Source organism: Carica papaya, chromosome 4 (genome assembly GCF_054855325.1).
Source record: "Carica papaya isolate Zhongbai chromosome 4, ASM5485532v1, whole genome shotgun sequence".
Classification (NCBI taxonomy): domain Eukaryota; kingdom Viridiplantae; phylum Streptophyta; class Magnoliopsida; order Brassicales; family Caricaceae; genus Carica; species Carica papaya.
The window spans coordinates 7,160,695-7,179,552 of NC_142312.1; the positions used below are offsets into that span (position 1 = coordinate 7,160,695).

General features: G+C 32.7%; 1 protein-coding gene across 2 annotated transcripts in view; it reads left to right on the forward strand.

Moving 5' to 3' along the window:
• HAP2 (hapless 2) overlaps nt 1-18,858 on the forward strand; it is a 34,102-nt gene that overhangs the window by 4,060 nt on the left and 11,184 nt on the right. The window contains exons 4-10 of one of the 2 annotated variants that reach the window (XM_088217664.1): nt 12,142-12,181; nt 15,577-15,634; nt 15,728-15,788; nt 16,390-16,468; nt 17,364-17,501; nt 18,159-18,353; nt 18,743-18,823. In XM_088217664.1, the coding sequence (XP_088073790.1) occupies nt 12,142-12,181; nt 15,577-15,634; nt 15,728-15,788; nt 16,390-16,468; nt 17,364-17,501; nt 18,159-18,353; nt 18,743-18,823 (652 nt within the window). The remainder of the gene's footprint in view (nt 1-12,141; nt 12,182-15,576; nt 15,635-15,727; nt 15,789-16,389; nt 16,469-17,363; nt 17,502-18,158; nt 18,354-18,742; nt 18,824-18,858) is intronic. The other variant, XM_088217665.1, reaches the window with a different exon arrangement.

An 18,858-nucleotide genomic window follows, 5' to 3' on the forward strand; every position in this document is an offset into this window, starting at 1 on the left:
TTCTAGGTGACTGGTGAATAACATTTATATCTTTTTTAGTTTGATGAATGCCCAATAAAGATGTATTTTATTGATTTAGTGTATAGTTTGCTTATATGATGGTTGTATACGTAAACAAAGGCTGAACAATCAAAGTTTTTGATGGGTATGATAGATAGAAGTCGAGTGGTAGGAAATATTGGAATATTACTTGGTAGGGTATTTGAAACTCAATGACCCGTAAAGACATTCTATTGATAAGGTAAGTTGTAGTTGGAATTCTGCCAAAAAAAAATTTTGGAACTTGAGTTATAAACATGAGGGATCGGACAACTTTCAAGAGATGTTTATCTTTCCTTTTGATCATCACATTTTGTTGAGGATTATTAACACATGAATCTTGATGAACAATCTCCTCTTTTTCAAGATACATATCCAACTCCTTTTTAAAGTATTCTTTTGTATTGTCTGTCTTCAACAATCATATTTTTGTCTAAAATTGAGTTTCAACCATATTGTTGAATTTTTTGAATATATGACTAACTTTTGATTTTCTTTCAGTATAAATAATATTATTGATTCTAAATGGTCCCCATATATCACTATGTACTATAACAAATGTTTTAGAGACTTTGTACGACAAGTGGGATATATAGAATGAGTATATTTGACAATTGACATACTTTACAATGAAAATTTTTTGGATTTTTATTTATGAATAAAGGAGGAAATGATTTTTGAAAGTTTACAAAGTTTGTGTAAGTAAATTGGACTGTCTAAGGTTGTGTAAGTAAGGTTGGACTGCCTAATTAATAATATTATAACATAACTGTACTAAGGTTGTGTAAGTAAATTGGACTGTCTTGAAACTCAACACATATTGCATTATTGGATTGTCTCCTGAAAGATCCATTATTGTTAAAAGAAAGAGTCAGAGTACACATTAATATTGCCAATCGTACTACTCGAATCCAAATTCTAAAATTTACATAAGTTTGAGAAAAATTTAGCAATATAGTTATGATCTTTAGGTAAATTTGTTTATTGATAACGAGTTATAACCCAAATTAGGTACATGAAGTACTCCCTTTAAGATTAACTCATTTGAGATAGGGATATCACCTATTCTGGTTACTTTTGAATGAGATTCATTTGCTATTTTTATGGAAAGATTCTCATTACATGAATTACATTTTTGGAATAATATTTTATTTCCCGTCATGTGGTCAGATGCTCGTGAGTCAATGATTCAAATATCTTAACTTCCTAAAATAGTATTAAAAGCAGTAAAAAAATTAGTTTTTTGGGTTGTTGCCCTAAATCATATGTTGTTACTAATGGAGTATTGGTATAAGAATATTTTTTTGGAGGGTTTCTAACTGCTCTTTCTTGAATGGACATGATTCTCTAGTAAAGACAGTTTCGTCAATAGAGACATAATTTTTCTTATTTTCTTTGTCCATAACTGATTTTGTGGTCCTGAAATCGAGTTGGTTTTTCATGAATTTTCCAAAATTGTCTTAATTATTACTTGATTTTGTGTAATGATCATACCTAGACCTTTTTCTTTGCCAGTTGTCTGAGTTGGGATTAAGAGTCTCGAACAGCTAAGACAAAGTTTTACTCAATAATAGAGTTTGTGAATCCATCTTCCAACATCATTTTTTTTTTACTTCCTTCTCTCTTTACATCGAAAAGTACCTTACGAATACTAGATAATGGTTTCATTTCCAATATTCTTCCCCGAACTTCATTTAGATTTTTATTCAATTTCATGAGAAATTTAAAATTTTTTCATTTTCAAGATAGTTTCATGGAAGTTCCTCAAACACATCGAACAATTGCCAATAATGAGTGAGTATACTGTAGAATTGGGTTATAGGTAGATCTCCTTGTTGTAAATTGTGGAAGCTGGTTTTAATGATAGAAATTTTTGATGTGTTTTCTTTATTCGAGTAGAACTCTTTGACTGTTTCCCAAATTTCAAGTGCTGTCCTGTGTAACAAGATATTCTCACTGATACCATTTGTCTTGGAGTTAATTAATCACGATATAACCAGATTATTCTCGGCCTTTCAAGTTCAAACTTTGGGTCTTCAGTGTTCAGTTGGGTGATGTTATGGACATTTATATGGCATAAATATGTAAGGCGCAGCAAAAGTAGGAGATTGATATTTAATTAAATATGAAACCCTAATTAGTATTATATTTCTAAATAATTAGAATCCTAATTAGTAGTAGATTTCTAAATAGTTAGAATTATAATTAGTGCTACATTCTTAAATAATATATAATTTTTCATTCGTATTGGATTCTTAAATAATATAAGAGTTCCAATATTTTAGTAAAATATTCATAATTAGATTTAGATTTCTAATTAAATTAAGATTTCTAAATAAGAATAAGAATTATAATCTATATATAAATGGGTAAATCAGAATATTATTTTAAATTACGAGATTGAAGCTCTCTCTAATGAGATCTAAGGTAACAGCTCCTTTTGATGAATTATAATATATTTTCACAAAATAAGTCGATCTTACAATTTATTATTAACCCTTTATTAGAAAACAAATTTGTTGTTAACCATCCAGTAACAAGATCCTGGTCCCGGAATCATAACAAATTGATATCAGAGCCTAACACATGGGTGACTCTGCAACAAAAAAAATATGCAATTGATACTCCAAGAAGTTCTAACCGCAAACAAAGCACGGACTGCAGAGATTGAAAGGCGATTAAGCAACCAGTTGCATGAGTTATCCTCATAATTCAAAGAGATATTTGCCGACTTTAATTGTGACAGAAAAATAGAATCAGAAAGGATTGCAACTAGCAACCACCCCCCCGGAACAGCCACCTCAAGCGCTTCACATTAGAAGTCAGTCGCGGAATGCAAACAACCTTTCAGGTAACAGAGTTGTTCCTCGCTACACTAAATTAGACTTTCTTACGTTTCGATGGCTCTGAAGATCCCCTAATATGGTTGCATCGGTGTGAGAAATTTTTTACCAGCCAACACATGTCGGAATGTGATAAGGTGAGATTGACTGCCTTCTATATGCTTGGAGAGACACAACTGTGGTACCACCAATTAGAATTTGAACAACCTACACTCAACTGAATTGGATTCAAAGACTATTGTTCTCTAAGATTTGAACTGTCGGCCGAAAGTAACTCGTTGGGAGAATTAGTGATGCAGAACCCAAGATCAACCAATGTGATCAGAAACTCACACAATTTCATTTAAAAGCATCAAGGGAATTGATCCTATAAAAACTCTTCCTACTTAATACACTATCAAGAATGATAGGAATTACAGTCATTGTAAATAAAAAAAATAGAATGGAAAAACGCCACAAGCTCGTAACTTGATAAATAAATCCACTCCTTACTTAACAAGATGGTAGAAGAGCATCTCTTGAAAAGAAATACTCTTCATATTATTGAAATAATTTATGAATGTCTTACAATGAAGAATTGGTGGCCTATTTATAGGTTAAGTCAAGTAAATAAAAAAGAAAATAAAATTTCTTAATTTAATTTGCAATTACATGAAATAAATTAAAAATTAAAAATTAAAGACTAATTTTCTAAATAAGATAGATTTAATCTTTCTTTTTAATTAAAAGAAATTGTGCCTAAATTAAGAGGAGAGACATATGAAAATTTAGGGCTGGCCATAAGATCTCCTTTTTGGCCTATTTCCTCATTTTTCTTTGGATTGGGTCTTCTCTTTCTGGTTCACGTCCATGCTCATATCATCCCCTCCCTCTTCAAAAACGATTCGTCCTCGAATCGTACACTTCTTATGGGTTTCACCAATCCTGTTTTCTTTGAGAAAATGTCCTGCAAAACAACACTATTTAATAAAAAAGGTTTGAGGTGAGTTAATAATTTTTTCTTGAAAGATGGTCTCTTTAGCTCTTGTTCCATATAGTAACATTCTCTTTTCATATTCCTCAATCCTTTATTTTCTCCAGACTTTATAAAATGTTTGAGTTGCTGCTGATCATTGAATACCTCCTCAAATGATAGCTGTGCAAGTGTAAAATTCTGATCACTCATGCTAAAGGAATAACGATTTCTATATCCATAATAAGTTGCACGCTTATTATACTGTCAGGATCTTCCAAGTAGGATGTGACTAGCATGCATGGGCACAACATCACAAAGTATTTTATTAGTGTATTGCCCAATAGAGAAGGAAACTAATACTTACTTAGTCACTTTTATCTCTCCACAATTAATTAACCACTACAACTTGTAAGGGTGAGGATGGCGCGTGCATGTCAATCCAAGTTTATCAACTAGAATAGTACTAACAACGTTGGTGCAACTACCCAAATCTATAAGGAGACTACATACCTTCCCATTTATAAGGTAACGAGTGTGAAAAATCTTCTCTCTTTGATTATTTTCTTTCGACTTGACTTGGACGTTTAGAACTCTCGGGATAACCAAAGTTTTCTTATGAGCTGGATATTCAACACTTTTCTCAACATTCTCCAGTGGTGGCATGCTATCATTATCTTCACTTTCGCAATCACTAGCACTATCAATTCCATCATTATCTCTCAATAGCATGATCTTCTTATTTGGGCATTGAGAAGCGATATATCCGGTTCCAAGACACCACTTTTGAGATGAGGTAGGTGTCATACCTTTTGTATCAAGTAGTGCAGACTTTTCCTTCTTCTTGTTTGTTCTCTTGTTTTCTTCTTTCTTAGGCCATTCCTAGCTGTAAGTAGGGGTAACATATGATGTGCCCCGCTTTTTGTACTTCAGTTGTCTCCAGATTTTCATGACCATGTGCACCATATCTTCCACCTCCATATAGTGTTGTAATTCCACCATGTTGGCGATGTCTTTGTTGAGACCTCTAAGGAATCTCGCCATGGTTGCTTCGGGATCTTCTTCTATATTGGCCCTGATCATAGTTATCTCCATCTCCTTGTGACAGTTCTCAATGGACATAAACCCCTTGCGTTAAGCGTTATAACTTTTGATGCATCTCTCTATTGTAAGAGGGTAACGAACCTTTTTCGCATGGTTGTTTTCATCTATTTTCAAAAGAAAATTGATTGCTCTCTATTACACCATCTAGTGAGGAGTAGTTGATCCCACCACACTAAGGCGTAGTCAGTGAACTCTACCGCTGCTAGTTTGATCTTCTTTTTTTCATGTAGTTATGGCGATCAAAAACTAGTCCTACCTTCTCTTCCCACTCCAAGTATGCTTCAACATCATTTCTACCATTGAAAGGTGGTATTCTCATCTTGATGCAGCTGATATTACTATCCCTCATTTCTTCTCTCCTCTCCACCCTATCTTCCCCTTTATCATTACAGGACCCAATCTCATTTTCAGGATATTGAGTTCTAGGCCGTCTTATATTAGGGGTCCTGTGTCTTACTTCACTTCGACCACTACTCTAGTTATCTACCTTCTGACTAAGCCGTGTCGATTCTGCATACATAGCCTCCATAAGGAGCATTATGTTAGCAGGGCTTTGATGCTCACTTGACATTTTAAGAAAATTTCCTACAAAAGGGTTAGTTAAAAAAAAAAAATTTTTTTCATCAGTTCTCTCGTATTTCACTCACTTTATCCTCTAATAATCTCACACACTCTTGTCTTTTACCTTTCTATCTCCCACCCTCAAGTTGAATGCCGGATATATCCTCTTGAATCAAAGTATTCTCAAGTATTATTTTAAGATATTGCAAAGAGTCCTATAGAATAAATACCGCACTAATACTAGAAGAAAGAGTATAACACACAGAGGAAGAGGTAGTGTGTTATCAATTACGCTAAGCTCTAAAATACAATTTAGATGCTTATATGTATTAGGGAACTAAAGCTTATAACAATAAAAGAAACTGAGAGTAAAAAAAAATTGACGGTTTATAGAAGATTAGGGATTCGGTATTGCCCCAAGGAAAAATTCGAAAGATATTCCTACCAATCTATTCCCGATGTACGTTACATTCTATGTAAAAAAAATGTAGTCTTTAATGGACTATGTAAGTGTGAATGCACGTAGTTGTAAAAAAATTGTAAAATAAAAAGGGCTTTTGTCTTATGTAGAGGTGATTCTTGCACTGTTTCAAAGAATGATGGTTGAGTACCAAAAAAGTAAGTATTTTCCCGATGGAATTTCTTTCCTTTATTTCCTTTCTTTTCTCTCTTCTTTTCTTATTGTTTTTCTCTTTTTTTATTTTTTTATTTTTGTGCACAGAAAACAAAATTGTAAGAAAAGTATATTAAAAAAATTGGTACTAAACAACGATTTTATCAAGTCAAGAAAACGTCAAGTGATGTTATGTCTTATTTGGATCGATATCTGAGATAATCTTTTTTTTTTAGTAGATGAACAAAAATAAATAAATAAACGGTGCAAGAATTTAAAAGTACAAAAGTAAAAAATAATAGGTCTAGATGGAGCTAAAGCTCTGATACCAAATGATGCGGAACCCAATATTAACCGACGTGATCAGGAACTCACACAATTTTATTTAAAGGCATAAAGAGAATTGATCTTATGGAAACTTTTTCTACTTAACCCACTATCAAGAATGATAGGAATTAAGGTCACTGAAAATGAAATAAATAGAATAGAAAAACACAACAAACTCGTATTTTGATAAGTAGATCCACCCTTACTCAACAAATAGTAGAAGAACATCTTTGAAAAAAAAATACTCTTAATATTATTGAAATAATTTTTAAATGTCTTACAATGAAGAATTTGTGGCTTATTTATAGGCTAAGTCAAGTAAATAAAAAGAAAAGAAAATTTCTTAATTTAATTTGTAATTATATAGGAAATAAATTAAAAATTAAAAATTAAAAACTAATTTCCTAAGTAAGATAGATTTAGTCTTTTATTTTAATTAAAAAAGATTGTGGCCAAATTAAGAGTGGAAACATATAGAAATAAATTAAAAATTAAAAGTTAATTTCCTAACTAAGATAAATTTAGTCATCCCCTTTAATTAAAAGGGATTGTGGTCAAATTAATGGGGAGACATATGAAAATTTAGGCCGGCCATAAGATCTCCTTTTTGGCCTATTTCTTCATCTTTCTTTGGATTGAATCTTCTCTTTCTGGTTCATGTACATGCTCACATGAATTAGTAAACTTGAAACAGACAGGATCGGTTGAGAACTACCAGAAGCAATTCCAGGAAAAAGTGGTAAGAGCAAACAAGTTCGTTTGAGTTGATTAGTATCTAAGTTTGTTCACAGCAGGATTGATCGATTGTCTCCGCTTAGAGGTTAAGATGCAATCACCCGCCACTCTTTTGCATGTCATTGCATGACCAGAGCTTTTGAAAGGAAATAAGTTGTGAGTTATGACCAAATACAATTATAGTGATCCTTCTCAGTGCATGACCAAACGTAACAATTTAGTTTAGGACATACTGGTTTTACAGGACAACAATATTACGACATAATCTGGTAACGCTTTATCTCCAATTATAGAGAAACTAACAAAGGTAAATATGGTAGAAATAAGGCTGAAGGGACTGTATTATAACTACGATGAGCTGTTTGTCTCGGGTCACCAATATAAACGGTTATTATGGCTGGAGATTGAATGTGACACATGACAATAAAAAAAGATCAATGAGGCAGTTATATCCTATTTCAAGCTTGAGAACAAACTTGAAAACTAGAGAGGAATAACGTTATGGACATTTGTATGGTATAAATATAAAAGGAACAGCAAGAGTGGGAGATTAACTTTCAATTAAATATGAAATCGTAATTAGTATTAGATTTCTAAATAGTTAGAATTCTAATTAATCTTACATTCATAAATAATATATAATTTTTTATTAGTACTGAATTTTTAAATAGTATATAATTTATAATATTTTAATAGAATATTCATAATTAGATTTAGATTTTTAATTAAATTAAGATTTCTAAATAAAAATTATAATCTCTATATAAAAAGATATGTTTGCTATTAATAAAAATAAGTCAGAATATTATTTTAAACTATGAGATTAGAGCTCTCTCTAATGAGACCTAAGATAATAGCTCCCTTTAATAAGTTATAATTTATTTTCACAAAATACGTCACTCTTGCAATGAGGATAAGGGTGTTAATCCTTTACTAGAATACGAATTTGTTGTTAACCGCCAAGTGACAAAATTCTGGTCCCAAAATCATAACTGGTGACTTCTCTAATGAGTTTTTCTTCTCTCCCTCTTCAACAGATAATCGTCTTTGATTACTTGAGACTATTGAATTAGTTGCTTCTATTTAGCTGGTGGTTGATGATTGGAATTTAAGTAGCTTTTGATTCATATTATTTGATGAAAATAATTCTATTAGACTGAGATGTGACTTTAAAGAGATCATTGATCCTTATCGTAGCCATTCCCTATTCTATCATTGGCAAGAGAGAAAAAAAAAAGTTTTTTTTTTAGAATTTATAGATTCTGTTCTGATACCATGAAAATTTATAATTAAATTTTTTGTTTACTGAATTTTTGTTCATGATATCTAATTTACATAAAATGGATGTATATAAGAAAAAATTAGAGAAAGTTTTAGTAGGAGTTAAATACAAATCAGTCCTTAAAAGGAAAAGAACTTCCAGTTATGGAACTCCACTATTATTCTACTTTATAGGGAGATTTTTATGAAAATATCAATCTGTATAAGAATTGAACTTCTACAAGAAGTTGGATTTTTACAATATTTGTGTCTAACACTTGACGTCCATGTGGGACACTTAATGATCTAGAGCTAGAGTTTATGATATATGGTAATATAAAGACAATAATGAAGGCTTAGATTAAAATCGAAAAATAACACAAATGGAAATACATTTTCTCGAATGTATAAATGTTAAACATTTTTGTATAACAAATACTATATCATTATGTATTTTTTTAATACTACGTTAGTTATGTATTATTAATTAGTTTTTATATATATACTAATATATATTTCTTCATTTGCTACAAATATCAGTCTACTATATTTTTGTGGTAAGAATTGTATTTGTTATGCATGACATTTTAGTACCTTCCTAAACCTTATATTAGTGCTGATATTTTCATATCAAATGAATCTAGGTACCTGTATCCAATCTCTCAACTTATTGGCTGAATCCTCATATTTTTTACTATAAAAATTATTTTACCTGAAACTTGCACCCGAGTCCAAGCAACTTAAGAAATTATACTACATTAATAAAGTGTTCTTGTCTACTTCTCCCACCAGTTTTGTAATACCCGGGCCCGAAAAATGACCTGAGACAAAATTTTTATTTTTTAATTATTAACTTAAAATAATTGATTAATTTATTTTATTTTTATTTAAGTAGAATTTTGAGAAAAAATGAATTAGAGATGAGATTGAAAGTAATTTTGGAAAAAAAATGGTGAAAATTTGTGTTATGGGGGTATTTTTGAAAGAAAAATTGGAAACATGGGGTCAAAGTACAAATAGAGAAAGTTTGGCCACGTAGGACCATCCAGTCAGTAGTCTTGACGAACCGTAGCGTGCTGCGTGGCAAGGTGCGCGTGCCCCGCGATCGAACAGCTCAAGATCGATCCCGCACGCGTGGACGGCCTAGGATCGATCCTGCGTGCGTGGACGGCCCAGATTTCGTTTCTTTCTTAGGTACGATCGGACGGTCGAGATTAATCGCGATGAACGGCTCAGATTCGTTTCCTACTTAGGTGCGATCGGACGGATGAGATCGATCACGATGGACAGCTCAAATCAATGCGAGATAATTATAAATACTTCGCATCATACAAGAATCTGAATCCTAACCATCGGCCCCACCGGAGAAGAAAAATAATACGCCGGAAAAGGAGGCCGACCGCCAATCACCGCCACATTGGAGCCATAGCCAACTGCCAAAAAGATAAAAATTCTCCCTACCCACTCGGAATTCGATTCCGAGTATCTCTGTGGCTAAATCGGAGTAAGAGGGAGAGCGAGTGAGCTGGAAACCGCGGGTAAAATCTGGCGGAACTGCCGCAGCTAAAACTCCAAAATCCTTCTGATGAGCCCATTCCCGATTTTCGTTTCACGTGATTCTTCGATTATTGTGTTCACTATCTTTTTCTGTGTAAAATAGCCGAAAAAAGAATTTCAGTCCCGAAAGAGGACCAGCGGAGCCGCCGCACCCGGAGGGACCCCTGCTGGTACGTTCGATTTTTTTGTGTGATTTCTTGGTCAACTGAGTCCTCTAACATGTTTTTCTGTAAGGATACGACCAAAATTGGCCAGGTTGAGGTGAATCACCGCCGTGCTGGAACCCAAAAATTGGCCGGAATGAGTTTTGGACACTAATTTTAAACTTTTTGGGGTATTTTTAGGTATATGACGAGTGTTTTGAATTATATAGGAAAAATTTAAGAAACCCAGTACCCGTTAGGAGATGTAGTAGACAGCTCGATGTCTCGAAACACTGGTTCAGGTAAGGATCCCTCACCTTATTCTTAATTACAGTAAAATGAGATTTAACAATGTATAATTTTGTATTTTTATGAAAAATTAGAAAACCCTAAAAATAATTACAGGTTACTAGTGAAGTCGGAAACGATTAGTTCACAATTGTCGTGATTTCATGTTTATTTTTCTATACTCTCCAATTTGCTTGATTTTCGTATAGTACATATTCTTAATTTATAGTTCAATAGTTTTATCAACTTATCTAATTATTTTGGTTATATACTGTCAGCATGAATGTAGTTTAATTGATTTGTGAATGTGATATGAGATATTGATATGGGTTTGTTGGTTGTTTGTTAATGAAAATCTGTATGTAAAAGACTTGCTAGTTACCTAAGAAAAGAGTGGACAGGACCGGTACATATGAAACCCTACCGTGAACATTAGTTCAATCGTACAGGGCTGAGAAGTCCCATACCAGAAAGGTTTGAGAGATATGATTCACTCTTATATCGGATGGGGTATCGAGACGATGGAATGTTTGACGCCCATTATCGGACCGGGTATGGGAACGACGGTCAATTGTAAAATTAGATATTGAGTTCACGAGTAAGGGGGACACCCCTATGAACTCCCAGGGGTACTAGTAAGCAGGTAAGAAAGGAAACTATTGTTTTTCGTTCTCTTATGTTTAAAAGTGAAAAGTAATATGGATATGGATTTTCATAGGTTATCTTTAAAAAACTCGTTATGATAAGTATTAAACAAATGTATTTAAATAAAGTAAGGGCTCCATGAGTTATTTTTTTTATTTCTTTTGCCAATTTTTAGTTTTCCGTACATGTGGTTAGTGTGATATTTTTACTGGGTTAGTGTAGATCACCATTTCATTAATTATTTTAGATCAAGATGATCAAGATCCAGATTCTGATCAGTTAAGAGGGTTGTGAGTAGTTCACTATCCGGACTTCCCCCCTAGTGGTAGAGAAGGTTGTCTTAGGATGCTTAGTTATTCGCTTTTCATTTTATTTCTTTAATTTTCATTTATGTTTTAGAAGAGACATTCCTATAACCCTATTGAGCATTTAAAATTATTGTGTAAGGAATTTAAACTTTATCTCTATTAACCGCTTCCACATTTAATTTATAAATTTATGTCTTTTTAAGTTCTGGGTCTCTACAAGTTTAATAGGCAAATAGAAGACCGAATGCTGGTGAAGTGTGCATTATATACCATTTTGAATCAGAAATCACAGACATTGTCAAACCTTATCCAAGTCCAGCCCTTTTACATGTTCTTTTGAATAGTTTCTACAATTCCGGTTCTTTTTTTTGGTTTTTTTTGTCTTTTGCTGAAACTAGAGTTTTGTTTCTTCATAACACTAAGTTTTATCCAACAAAGTTATGGTGCCTACAATCCGTTGCACATTAAGTAGGTTAATATTCTTTTAACATGCAAATACTTGAACATACAGATCTTTTATTTTGTAACTATCAAAGTTTGTTACACATTTGGGACTTAGTTTATCCTGCTCAGAAGTTTCAAATTAAACAAAAACATAAACACATATAATATTCTGTTTTCTTAACTCAAACTTAAATACAAACCATGCACCTGTCGTCGTCATTTGTTGGTGTTTAGTGTCTATATTTTTGCTAATTATTATTAATTTAAATAGAAATTTATTTCTATTGGATGCATGTTTATGGCTTTTTGTATTTGCTTATAGGTTGCGAGATGAGGATGGTCACATTATTGAGCAAACGCAGGTGGCTTTTCTATTTTGTTATATTTTAAAATCTTAAATAATAGATTGGCCTATAATCTTCTCTATGAAAAATGCATAGAAAAAAAATCCTCTCCCTCTAGTTTTACTATTTTTATATAGGAATTTCTGTTTATAATTATTAAGGAATTTGGAGTAATTAGGCAATTTATGTTTAATGCTCCTTCAGAATAAAAAATATTTGTAAATGAGAAGCTAGGACTGCTGCTATCTTATATAAAAAAACATTTGTATGCAGATTGCATGAATTAAAATGATCAGAATTACTATTATCTCTAGAAGCTTGCAGAATGTTGAGGTTCCAAGATAGTTAGCAAGGGTTGCAAATTTATGAAACAAGCCACAACTTGTGGCAAGATTTCAACCTCAATTGACCCGTAATTAGATCCATGTCAACGGAAAATAACAAATTAGTATCAAACCTAGAATATGGATTTTCTTTGAAGCATTCTAGTAGCAATTTTAAGTATTAATGAGGATGACCAACTATCAAGAAGGTCAAGACTGTGTTCGTGCCAAGAGGAAGAAGGATTGTGTGCTCAGGGTAGTGAAAAAGGGAGAGCTGACCAACAAGCTTGATTTTCTATCTCAAGAACTCTTAGGTACTAGGATAGAAGAAAATCTCAAGAAGTCTCCACCATTGAACCTGAGACCACCGAAATAAAGGGATATGATCCTTGATACAGAAAACTTGATTTTTCCTGAGTTTGATGACAATGCAAACCCCCTTGGTTGGCTTAGCCAGTGTGACTGCTTTTTTGGACATTAAAAGACACCAAAAGATAGGAAAATGTTAGCCTGGCTTCCTTCTATCTACAAGATGATGTACAACTCTGGTTTTTCAAACTGGAAGAGAAATTGCTCTGGGGTGATATAAGAAGCCTTCAAGCAAAATTGTACCCTGCAGTTTGGAACTCCCATCCGCATAAATAAGTAGGGTTATCAAAGTTATGATGGATCGATTCTCTTATGGAACGCAAGTGAAAATTCGAGCAACTTTCGACCATGGAAGGGTATGTGACTTATGAATAAGAGGTCAAGATTTTTGTCAATAGCTTATTGAAATATATTACCTTGGAAGTAGAGCTCTAATGTCAGATTTAACCATGATCATGACCCTTGAACGACTATATGAACAGAAGATGGCAATGATCCTTGGAACTCCTTTTGATTCAGGGCTCAAATGCTGATTCACCTAATAGAACCCCGTTTGTGAAGCTTTTGAACAGCACAAAGATAGAGAGAAATGTAGTAGGAAAGGGTTTTATGTTTTAATTGCAACAGCGAGGCATCCTTGCAAAAAGTTATTCTAGCAAAAACTTGAGAATAATTGTGACATTGAGTCGGCATTTGCAATCACCTAATAACTAGACAATAAGTTGGAGATCTTCCTCCATGCATGATTGGAGTGCCCGCTATATAGACTATGAAGGTACTTGCTAAGGTGTTTGGAGAGACCCTGTTAATCTGATAGATTTGGGGAGCACATTGCATCATTGATAAATCCTTTGTATCATGCTTATGCCTTTCCATTAAACTAAGGTAGTAACAAGAATGATGGCCACCAACAACAAGAGCGCCCTAGAATTGGTGTGCCTAGATGACAACTAACAATAAGAGGGTTCTAGCATGGGTATGTGCCTCAATTCCCTTTAAAACTCAACTAACAATTCTCTTACTTGCATCTTTTGTTCCATCTTAGCAAATTTAATGTTTTCTTGGATATAAATTAGCTTAAAACTCCAAGTCCTATTTTATAAGATCACATTATTATAACTATGCTATCCTACTATAACTCATCGGTAACTTGCAAGCTCCTAGTAACTAGTATTATGGCAAAAGGAGTAATCAGCTGAAACTTGTTAAAAATGGTTTTATGTATTTTTTTATTGAATATCACAGTTCTATATATATATATATATGTTTTTTAAAATAGAAAAAGAAATATGCAATAGATAATTAATTACAAATTAATTACATAGTTTGTATTTTGCTCTTATAACCTTCAACATAATTTTCCTATAATACACTCCCCTTAATGCTCCTCTTCAAACTAGGGAATAAATATTTGTCTATCTCCAGCTTGCTAATGAGGGTTTGGAATGTTAAATTATTCAGATCTTTAATCAACACATCTGCTACCTATGAACTAATAGATATATATGAAGCACATATTAGGTCACTATCAAGTTTTTCTGTGACAGTGTCTATCGACCTTGATATGCTTGGTCCAGTCATATTGTACTGGATTATGTGTAATGCTTATAACTGACTTGTTCTCATAATATAGACACATGAGACTTTTTCATTTAATTTTTAGATATTTTAAAATTTTTTTATCCGTAGTAGTTTACATATCTCTTGGGATTTATTTGGAATTTAGATTATACATTTGATCTAAGAACTATATTGTTTGCTTTTTACTCTTTTAGGTAATTAGATTTCCTCTAAAGAAAATATAATAATTTGTGATAGATTTTTTATCCACAACTGACTTTGTATATAATCTGCATCCATATAGACTTATAGAAGCAATCTATCACTCTTCTTGAACAAAATCCCTTTTTTAGATGATCTTTTTAGATAATGTTGTACCCTGTAGGTTTGCCTATAAGTGCATTTCTTTCAGATGCATGAACTGACTTATAACACTTACTATGGATGATATTTGGTCTCATATGTGATAGATATATCAATCTCCCAACTAATTTCTAGTACATCTCCTTATCTGCTGGTTTAACCTTTTTCTACCACTTTAAATTTATAATTGAGATTAATAGGAGTACTAGTTGGTTTATATGCTAGCTTACCATTATATCTCAACAAATCATGAATGCATTTTTGTTAAGAAATGAAAATCTTAAATTTTGAGCGATTGGCTTCAATTCCAACGAATTACTTCATCTTATCTAACTCATTAATTTCGAATTTGCTTGCCAACATTGTTTTAGCATCCATTTTTCTTTCTCATCGTCTCCTATTACACTAACGTTATTAATATATATTAGGAAAGTTAAAAATCACCATGTCTCTAGATACTTGATAAATAGAGTGTGGTCTCTCTAAGCCCACTAATAAACCAGGACTGTAACAATTTCTGTCTATTATTTCTTAGTTAAGAACCTATTCTTGTTGTTTGTTTTTTTTCTTAAATTATATAAGTCTCCTAGATATAATGGAATGGTTAAACACCTATAATATAAAGGTGCTACCTTAATGTTTGTGAATAAAATATACAGATGTTTTCTTATTACATTAACTGGTTTAGCAAACATGTCATTGTGGTTCTTAATCTTGTGATTGTGGAATGGATTTTTTCTGGTCAAAATAATTTTTTTTCCTTACTCTCTTCTTCTCTTGCTGTCCATTTTCCCCTAGCCAATATGTTGTCCTTGTGGGCCTCGGCGCCGAATACCTTCATCTTGTGGAAATGTCTGTATGTATTTTTGTAAACAGAATTTTCTAATTTTCTTTACAAGATACAACATATAGCTTTCAAGTGACTAATGCTCATCTTGATTTTGGTTAGTTGACAAGTTGGTGAAAGGAAAAGCAAATACTGCACATTGTCTCCGATTTCCAGGTGATTGGTATGGCTTTTGGGTTATCTTTATCTATGGTTATTGATTGGTTTGAGTTAATAAAATGTCTATGAAGATCATATTATTCTTCATCATGTTTAAGTCAAGAGTCCACAATAACCTACACAATTACACGATTATCTTGCTCATTTGTATATTTAAGTACTGACAGTTTCTATTTTCAACATATAATTGTCTCTTCAAAGTCTGGAAGATTATACATACGCTTTTTTTCCTCCTTTCTCTTCAACTTTTTGCATAAATTATGTAAGATTTGTGGAACCATCAGCCACAAAAATAGGGAAGATATTTGTCATTAAGAGTTAGGACATTTAAAATGTGGCATATATGTTTGCTCCATAGCTCCCAAAATCAGCAATTGCTTTAAGGTATTGGATTTGTTAGAAATATATACTAATTGAATTTTATGATTGAATAAAAAACTAGGGGCTTCTTGTGATGATATTGCTTTATGATGTTTGTGGGGTTTCAAGTCATACACAGTCTGATTACTTTTTGTTTACTTGCTTATCAATTGTCACCTTTTTGTTTAACCTGTTAAATTTCGTAAGACAGACAGTTAACTGAACAGTTACTCTTTTCCACCTAGGTTTCATGTTTTTGGGATTGGACAGCGAACACTTGGATTTAGTGTCCAGATTGAGGTCAAGACTGGATCTAAAGTTTCAGTATGTCGTTTCTTAATATCTTATTCCTTTTTACTTCTTATCACATAGTTCACACTTTCATTTTACGTTCAGATTAATAATGACTATGCTTGAGTACTGCAGCAAGATGTGTCATAACTTGCTTATATGCTAGATTTTCTTATCGTGTAAAATAATAACCTTACTCATGATATGGTTCAATCAATTCCAGCCAATACAATGTAACAAGATTCTGTATGCACCATATTACCCTTCATTGACGGTGCCTGTGCATGAAACTTCTCCGTTATAACTGTTTTAAAAGATTTTTTAATATTCTAATTGGTGGATATATCTGATGCATTGGCCTTTTTTGGTTGTTATTGTTCTAATTCCAGGTTTAAGCACTTTTTTTTTTCGCTGGGAAGATTAAATACAGATTTCTCATCAGAAGTTCCTTTGAAATATCTTGTAGTGATTGTTTATCGGAATTTATATTTGATACTTATGGTGGTGTCCTAAAATCTATTCTAAGCTCAAGTATTTGTCATTGCCGTAATTTAGATCTGTTATTTTTCAAAGACCTTTTGCTATTATTATCTGAACTTTCCAAGTGTCCTCAAATCTATTGTGAGCTCAAGTATTTGTCACTGCATTAATTTAGATCTGTTATTTTTCAAAGACCTGTTACTACTATTATCTGAACTTTCCAAGTGTCCTCAAATCTATTCTAAGCTCAAGTATTTGACATTGCAGTAATTTGGATCTTTTGTTTTTCAAAGACCTTACTATTATTATCTGAGCATTCAAAGTGTCCTGTTTAGGTGGAATCATCATTTATCTAGTCTTTCCATGCTTTTCTTTTTGTATATTACTGAATGGACAAACATCCTGAAATTGAAGTAAGAAATCTCTTTCTGGACTTTGCTTTTGTTAGCAGGAAGTGATTCTGGGCCCTGAAAATAGAACAGTTGCATCTAAAGATAATTTTCTGAGGGTTAATCTTATTGGAGATTTTGTTGGTTACACCAATATTCCATCATTTGAAGACTTCTACCTTGTTATTCCAAGGCAGGTATGCTTCGATGTTGCTGCAGTTCAGCATTCTTATTTTGAATTGTGCCTCATTTTTTTTTTTTTGGCATTTGAGTTTTCCATCTTTGCTGTAATCTTTGAGGTAAGATGGATATATTTCAGCCAGCCAAGGAACAGTGTTTAATATTCTTGGTTTGCTTGATCTCTATCTAAGGTACACTCACATGCTTTAGCTGTTAGGCATCAGGTATCCTATTTTGCAACATATCCCATACAGTGGTGAGCTTGTCTTTTCTTTGGTAGGATTATTTTATAATTATTACATTATCCTAATAGGCAGTACTAAATAACCTTTGCAACAAACTGAGAAGTAGATGCTGCAATATCAAGAAAAAAAAATGATGTTTTAAGGACCAATGTTGCTCCGGGTCTATGACTGAGCTTGTATTGTGCAAGCTACAAGAGCTCGACGCATGGCTAGATAGTTCTCTGACACGATATCTGGAACAAGGCCTATTTGAGATGGATTGTGGATTAATAAAATGCATGAAATTTTCTTTCCCATAATATACTCTTGTCAGAATTTGAGTCTGTTTTTGGAACTGATGTATGATTTACCTGTACTTTTTTTAATTTGTTCTGTAAAATCTTGAGCCATATTTATCTGTTGATAAGGTTTTCTTTTTCCTTTTAAAAGGGTGGCCCAGGTCAACCACAAAATTTAGGCAGGAACTTTTCAATGTGGATGCTTCTTGAGAGAGTGCGATTTACCCTTGATGGTCTAGAATGTAACAAAATTGGGGTCAGTTATGAAGCTTTCAACAGTCAGCCAACCTTCTGTTCTTCACCATTTTGGAGTTGCTTACATAATCAGCTGTGGAATTTTCGAGAAGTCAGTATATCAAACTTGAAATATATTACTTGTCATTTTCGTTATGATTCTGTGTCTATCTTATTGATTTATGTAATGTGTAATTGATCTCAAAATTCTAGGGGGATGCTTCTTTTTTCAATCATAGAATTTGGTTCTCTTAGTCTATTTCTATATAAAATATATATTATGTATATTACTCTATACTTCGTTTCTGTACAGTACAAAATGAGTAATTTGTACAAGTTTGCATAGGGACACTTCATTGTCTCACCAACATGTGAAAATGATCTATTTTACAGTGTGAAGAATTTTTAGTAGAATGAAATTGTTTCATTACTAGACTTCATAACTATTATGTTTTGCCACATCCTATTTTGACATCAGAGAAAGTTGTCTTATATTTACAGGCTGACCAGAACCGAATTAATAGAAATCAGTTGCCATTATATGGTCTGGAAGGAAGATTTGAAAGGACAAACGAGCATCCAGTTATGTTTGGAAATTATTTACTTCAAATTGATTA